General features: G+C 49.5%; 1 protein-coding gene across 3 annotated transcripts in view; it reads right to left on the reverse strand.

Moving 5' to 3' along the window:
* LOC149360355 (polynucleotide 5'-hydroxyl-kinase NOL9) overlaps positions 1-6,926 on the reverse strand; it is a 65,344-nt gene extending 58,418 nt beyond the window's left edge. The window contains exons 1-2 of one of the 3 annotated variants that reach the window (XM_089572291.1): positions 6,784-6,926; positions 1,283-1,947 (exon numbers count right to left, since the gene is read on the reverse strand). In XM_089572291.1, the coding sequence (XP_089428417.1) occupies positions 1,283-1,939 (657 nt within the window). In that variant the 5' untranslated portion in view covers positions 1,940-1,947; positions 6,784-6,926. Of the gene's footprint in view, positions 1-1,282; positions 1,948-6,707 lie in introns of all 3 variants that reach the window. The other 2 variants (XM_089572290.1, XM_089572292.1) reach the window with 2 other exon arrangements.
* Positions 6,927-7,615: the final 689 nt, after the last annotated feature.

A 7,615-nucleotide genomic window follows, 5' to 3' on the forward strand; every position in this document is an offset into this window, starting at 1 on the left:
AGAACTGCATAAGCAGAATGCGCTTAAGAGAAAAATACTTTTCCCTTCTACTGCACCCCCTTGCCCAAGAGTTTCGCCATTTAATTTCCCTTTTACCGTCTGAAACAGGCTCTTAGCAAGACGTGGGAGGCCCCGTATACAGCTTGCTTAGATGACTGACGAGCCTCAACCACTCGTTATTGTTGTGAAAGCAACACTGCGCTAGTCGCTGAGCCATTTCGCGGAGCTGAGGAAAACCCATACTGCGCATGCGTGAGGAGCGGGTGACCTCATATTAAATCGTTAATCGCAAAAATTACCTTTCAAATTTTGGTTTGGTTTGTGGGTGACCTAACATGGCACAGCTGGCACCGGGCTGCCCGCCTCTCACCTCCCCTCACTGTTTTCTTCATTACAGCCCTTCTTTCTTCTTTCACTCCCCTTTCCTCCCTTCCTGTACGGTGCGGTTCGGGTGTCCACCGAGATGACAGATAATTACTGCGCCATTTCCTTTCCTCAAAACGCGTTGCCTTCAAAGGGCAAGGCATCGCCCACCCGTTCACTCCCTGGCAGCATTACAACACACTGTCACGTTCCACTCCTAAAGGCGAAGCTTAAGTGTCACGAATTAGCAATTATTTAGTTATTAATCAGTAATTAGCAATTAGCAATTAAAAATTTGTAATCACTTAGTAATTAGTACTTAATTATGTGTGACGTCATCAGTGGGGACATCACCAGTGCCACAGAGGCAGTCAAAGTGGTGTGGAAAATGCTTTCGCCTCTACGCACTTTGGACAGTCAAAGTGCTCCCTGAATTTCTTACTCCTTAGTGGCTCTCACGCCTCACTATCAGTGCCGTGTCCTCCTCGCTTCAATATTTCCTCCTCTCTGACTCCTTGTTTCTGATGCCACTGCAGAGGCTTCAGCCACCCAGAGCGATGCTTCTGCAAAGTGACAGAAGCACTGCTCCCATAGTTGAACAATGCCTTTAAACGTGAAGGGGCACTAAGCTGTGTGTGATGCACAGAACATTAAGTGCCCAGAGACATGTTCACATAATGTTTTTTTTCCTAGAGTGCACTGTCTTGCTCCGATCTGCCTGTCTCCATCTCCCAGCAAATGCTGACCCCAGCTTTGCTATCACAGGCTCAAACAGACCAATATAAATGAACAGGGGCTAAAATATAAAAGAATCAAAAATAAAATTGTAAATAAAACGCCAATCAGGAAAAAAAAAAGCCTCAGTGTACCTTGAGCGGAATGACAAAGTGAACACCAGGGGATGTGCCCCTGAGCCTACCTGCTCACTGTCGCTCCCAACAGAACTGCTGGCTTCGTGGTCCTCATGCCAGGGCTGTGATTCGTTCAGCATATTAGGTGTGCCCGCATTCTCACTCTCACTTGACACACTGCTGCTGCTGTCCTCATCGGAAACACTTCCATCGCCAGAAGACGTATCCGAGGTAGCAACCTCGTTTTCCTGGCCGTCATCATCATCATCACCACTACCACCAGCACTGCCATTGCTGTGCTCATCAGACGGTTCGTCCTCTTCCGATGCAGGTTGAACTGGCGCAGCTGCCACGCGCCGCTTTCTCCGCTGCCTTTTGCGTCGAGCCAGGTCTTCTTGTCGGCGCTCCTGACTGTGCTCCGAGGAATCGCGGCGAGACTCTTCAAGGTCCCTGTAACTGTTCTGCACCCCACACTCCACAATGCATGCAGCTGCGCCCCGTCTGGCAGCGCGTGTCGAAACGGCGCCGATGGCACTGGGCACGGTCCTCACTAGAGACTCATCGACCTGGCTGATTGGAGTCACAGTCCACTGCCGTGAGGTGTGGATTGGCTTGGCTACGCGACCGGCTTGCAGAACTCTCTTCAGCTTTGGCAGCAGCTTCCGGCCGAGCATTCTCCTTCGCCGCCGCAGCTGCGAGATCTTCTTCGCTGTTTGCACCCGCATTGGACCACCTGCGACAGGCGAAAGAGCATTACCCTCAGGGCACTAAGGCAATACATGCTGCCAGTATAACTGCGCAACACTCAGAGCACATGACTGGCTGTTGTCAAAAAATAATTTCTTTTTCTTAAAACATCCAAGCTCTCTGTAACATGGAGTCTCTCCCAATGACTAACAGTAAGGATAAAATTCTCTGGTGAAATTACTCACATTACATTTTCCCACAAACATTTCACAGAGTAGAATTTGCCTCAAATGTTTACTGCCAGGGATGATGCTCTGTAACTGTATCATCATCATCATCATAATCAGCTGAGTTAGGTGCACTGCAAACCAAAGGCCTTTCCCGACCCGTTGCAGTGGCACAGTGGTTGTGGCGCTTGGCTGCTGACCCGAAAAACGCGAGTTCCATCCCAGCCACGGCGGCCGAATTTCGATGAAGGCGAAATTCTAGAGGCCCGTGTACTGTGCAATGTCGGTGCACATTAAAGAACCCCAGGCAGTCGAAATTTCCAGAGCCCTTCACTACGACGTACCTCATAGCCTGAATTGTTTTAGGACGATAAACCCCAATAAACCAATACACCAAACCAAAGGCCTTTCCCAACGACTTCCAACTACCCCTGTCATGTGCCAGACACAGCCATTCTATCATGGCAAATTCCTCACCTCACCTTTCCACCGATTTCAGCTGGCCCCTTGGGATCCCTTCTGCCCTAAACATCTGTTCTTCATATTACATATTGTCCGAAATCCAATTTTTTCCTCTTACCTGGCCCTAAGATATCACTACCCAGCATTTGTTTCTATTCTGCTTCCTTCCCATCACTTAAGGGTACACCCAGTTTATTTCGCACAGCCCACTGCGCTTCTATTCAATCTGAAGCCTTATCGTTAGCCTCTATATGCCAGCCCCATAGGTGAGTACCGGTAAGACAAATTTGTTATGTGCTTATACTTCATAGTAAAGATCAGGTTCTCTATCTTCCTTCCTCACACCAGAGGTGCCCCGCCAGAGACGGTTTGTAGAACTGAAGACTGAAGCTCTTCGCACCAGGGGTGCCCCGTCAGAGACGGTCTTACGATGAGTTGACATGCAGGGATCAAGGGAAACTTAAAGATTTATATACAGATATTTACAGCATATACAAGTTTAGGCACTAGAGACATTAAGCAGCAAAAAGATACAAAACAACAAAAAGGCGGAACTGGCTAACACTAGGGGAGGCCCCTACTCGGCATAACCGAAGATGCATAGCATCTCACCTTAGCGCAGAACCCCTATTCCGGCTCTGGGGCCCGGTTTTAAAGCCCTAAAGGCCCGGCCCACATTTGGTGGCTTCCAATCATGTTACAATGTTCACATGATTGGTTTATCAAGAGCCTGGCCAGCCTTCCAGCTCCCGTAAGGTGAAGCACCCTCTCCACCACAAAATACAAGTAAAAACAAACACAAACGCACAGTCGTGCCAGCACGTGCGGGGTAGAACATTCTCTCCACCACAAAATAAAAATAAAAACAAACACAAATACAAATTCGTGCCAGCACGTGCGCGAATCGGTACCGCAGGGCGGGGGACACCCGTACTTCCCGGCGCATTTGCGAGCGGCCGCGTTCCGAGAAAGGAGACGCTTCGCTTTGAGCGCCCCGGCCGCCCCCCTCACGCCGGTGGCATCCATTGAAGACGGTAGCTGGCGGGGTCGTGAGGGAGAATTACCGGTCCCGATGACCCCGCGTACACTACCGATCCCTTACATTCATCTCACAAGTTGTTCGCAGCACTGTGAAAGGTACAGCTCTCTCGATCAATCAGGGCTATTTTTCCAAAAATTATTGCAGTAATTGAATACGTATACAAAGTTCAGGACCATGCTTTGAGAGCGCAGCGAACATTTCATTTACTGCCTAAAATAAGCAGAGAAAGTCTGCATGAACACAGCACTGTAGAGGCTTTGCTGCAAAGCAGTGCGCTGCTATTCTTAAATACGGCATCCGCTGAGTCGGATGAGTCTCCTGCATGCAGCAGCTGTACACTGGTGCCTTTTCCTTCCCAAGGATGGAGCCACCAGTTGGGGTGAAGGGCAGGGAGGAACACGTTTTGCAGCACACGCCATTCTGAATGGCTCAGATCGCCACAGCCTTCACCGCACTGCAATCAACATGTGAGATGGAGTATAGGTGGTATGCACTGGCACACAGCCACCATGATTGAGGTGCACATAGCAGACGAACTCCTGCTCCGCAAGCATGTTTTTTTCGTATGTCGCATTCAGACTGCCATTTGGAATCCGCGTGCATCGGAGATTAGGCTAGCAGTCGCTGGGCACTATAGCCGCACGCAACTATGTCGTAAATGAACACCACTTCGATTGGGCAGCTGCGCTTGCTAGCACTGCTCAAGCCTGTTGAGGAAATGGGCACAGCAACAAAAGTTGTTTCGCAGGTTTGGTTGCCCTCGATTCTAGGATAGAAGCTCGGATAGTAGTCAAAGGCAGCAGCGCTTCCACAAAACCAGAGGGCCAGATTTAGTTGAGACACATTCGCGGGGAAGAGATCGGCGATCCGGCCTCTCGCTACGGCGTCTGCGGTGCATGAGCACACCGAGTAAATATCTGACAAAAGGCGCCGATTATGGCTTGTGTGGGAGTCCTCTACAAACAGCGCATACACATGAGTGGACTTCAGAAGCATTGTTACCACTCTGGAGCAGTCATCCTTTTGCACAAAGGTGGCCATGAATTGTCACAACGGTCACTCATAAGGCAGCAAATTTGTCTACATAGTTGCTCACTTTTTCACTGTGTGTGCCATGTTGACAAAATACGACACGAGAGTGCCTGCTAGCTGACACTTGGTAGTCCGCGCTTTGTCAGTCTCGTGTCTCTTTTTCGTGCCAGCATATGACAACACAGCGTACGATGCAAAAATGAGTGTGCTGTTTTGGTAAGGACTGAGGTTGATGCGCCAGCTTGCGAGCTTGCAGTATCATCCAGATGCAAGCGCAGAGTTCACATCGTCACAAATAAAGTCTCCGCCTGGGTGCCACAACTCCATGGAAAAATTTTTAGCGCATGCCCCAAGAATTCATTTCATGATCAAAGGAAGCACGATATCACATCCTTTATCTCAACATTTAAACAAACATTGCTGGCCACCCTGTACTTGTTTAGGACGCACTTGTCCGAAAAACTGCGCAGCTCGACCCAAGATTACAGTCTGAAGCATCATATCAAGGTCAGATATGTAGTACAGCTTGGAAATCAACAGCTCTGTGCAGGCATACGCAGCTCAGTTATGCAAAGAGCACAGCAGATTTGCTGCAGCTATCGAGTGGCACCGTGGGTCACCGATCTCTTCCCCCAAATGTGCCTGAACTAGATGAGGTTCTTCGGTTTCACGGAAGCGCTGCTGTCAATGACCACTACCCGAGCTTCGATCCCAGAAGCGAGGGCAACAAAACCCGCGACCAGCTTTCGTTGCTGCACCCATTTCCCATTACAAAGCTATTTGGGGCTAGGAAAGGGGTTGTATTGGAGAAGTACGAATTGTTTTCCAACAACCTGGGATCCTTTAATATGCATGTGGCCACCCTTGCCCTTCAACCTCCACCAAAATGCAAACGCTGTGGCCAGGACTCGCTTCTGCAACCATGCCATGAACATAAAAAAAACCCAAGGAACTGCACCACCACAGGGGGAGCAATTCGCCTCATACTGCAGCAGCAAAGCAAATGCATCTTTCATGTGCAAAGGCTATTACATTTTCAGTGGCAATGCATGGGATGGATCAGTGAGACTTGTTCTTCTGCTAACCTTTCTTCAATGAAAAAGCTGCCAACATCAAGTAAGAGCAATTTTTAGAACAGACAATTTTTCCAGCTTTGTAGCGGCAAATTACATTTCCGCACTGCAGTAAAGACACTGGCTGCTCATTTTTTTTTACAGTCTCTTCTTTTACTCTCCCTGCGTGCATAAATTAATGCAGCAGCATTGAAAGCCATCAACAACCTCGAAATTTCCTTTCATGGCGACAGACGGCGAAACCTTGGCACAATTTCATGCAGCCTAAAACGAGAAGAAATCAGCCAGGCTGAAACTTCGCCTGGTACGTCGGAATTTCGCGTCTCATAATGCGTGTAAGTTAGCGGGAACCGATTCGTGCTTGAAAATGCCTCGACGCTCATCGCGGGGTCGCGCGCCTCCTAAATACGTTACTTTCCCGTCGAACGGAAGCTTCCTCAGCACCACCTCAGGAAAGGTGGTAATACGATCTGTAGTGAGCGCTTTGCTGCGTGCCGCGGACATGGGTAACGCATTGTCACTGCCTCAAGCCATCCGATCGTTAACTTTAGAGCCAACATCTATCACTCCCGCCGTACAATAATTTGGAGACTGCGGTTAATCCCAGTGCTCGCGCCTACTCGACTTACTAGCGCAAACGAAGCGAGTAGACGCGAAAACAATCCTCCCTTCCAACAAGCGGCAACAAGTAGCAGAGGTGGAAGTAGCGATCGTGACAATACAAGCGCGCAGATGCCGAAGTGTCCGAAAGTCCTGTGCGTTCGCCTGCGCGTCCAAGCATCTTCCGCGCGCAGAGCCTCATCGCGTAAGAGATAAGCCCCGCGATGTCGACGCGGTCACATTTGTTCCCAGCGCACATACGCTGCTACCATGCCGACTGTTTTTGTTGGAAGTGGCGATGAATGGCCCCAGCGTTGTTCCTTTTCTCCAGTAGCACAGGAATGCTACCGGCGTAAAACTACACGCTTACCTGAAAACTACGTTGTCTGCTTGGCTCCCGGGTACCACAACGCACTATAAGCTCAAACAAAGTTTTTACTACTCACACGCTTCTCACTTTGCTAACTTTCGCATACTCCGACAGCCGCCATGCGCCACGCGTGATGACAGTGGCAGTGCCGACAAGCCTCCATGCCGACAAGACCTGGCCGGCGTTATTGCGACCGGGTGAGAATAACGGAAATCCAAGCCAAAGCGTTATTGCGACCCGGTGGAAATAACGAAAAGCCGGCCCAAAGCGTTATTTTCACCCATGGATTGCCTTGGCTTCGTTTATTGTTGGCGGACGGGATTTGAGCCGCCGTTTTTGCATCGTTTGCTTGTTTGATCCGCCTCTGTCAACACGTGGACGTGTGATTTCTGGGTTGCGCTTGGATTTTAGGCGGTGTGGTAAAGTCATGCAGGCGTTTTGCATCATTCTCACCGTGTATATGTGACCTTGGCTTTTGCGTGGCGCGTTCTGATCGCTTGATTCGTTGTGAAAGGACTCTTGTGTGCTTGCGTTGTTTGGGTGCTCGCGCTTGTGCACACTGGCCTTGGAAGACGCTCCAGCTTTCTCCGGAAAATCTTGGTATAATTAATCGACATAAATACGCTTTCATTTCGCGTAATTTATGGGTTGTGCGAGTAGGCATATGTGCGCTCATTCGTTTTGAGCATTCAACCTGATTTGCGCAGAATGTATGCAAGTTAATAATGTGAATTCATTACAACGTGGGACCAGGGTCATAAATATACGATCCAGGCACGGTGGTTTTGCAGTCCCCGAGGCATTCGTTAGTTGAAGCGAGCAGTGGTTTCGTATGTACAAGGTCGTCCACCCTTAACACGCGAGTGCGTGGCCTCACTCTGGAGGGCCACTGCGTCCTTCACGGCCGC

Source organism: Amblyomma mixtum, chromosome 2, assembly GCF_055824585.1.
Source record: "Amblyomma mixtum isolate Tamu chromosome 2, ASM5582458v1, whole genome shotgun sequence".
In the NCBI taxonomy this organism is placed as follows: domain Eukaryota; kingdom Metazoa; phylum Arthropoda; class Arachnida; order Ixodida; family Ixodidae; genus Amblyomma; species Amblyomma mixtum.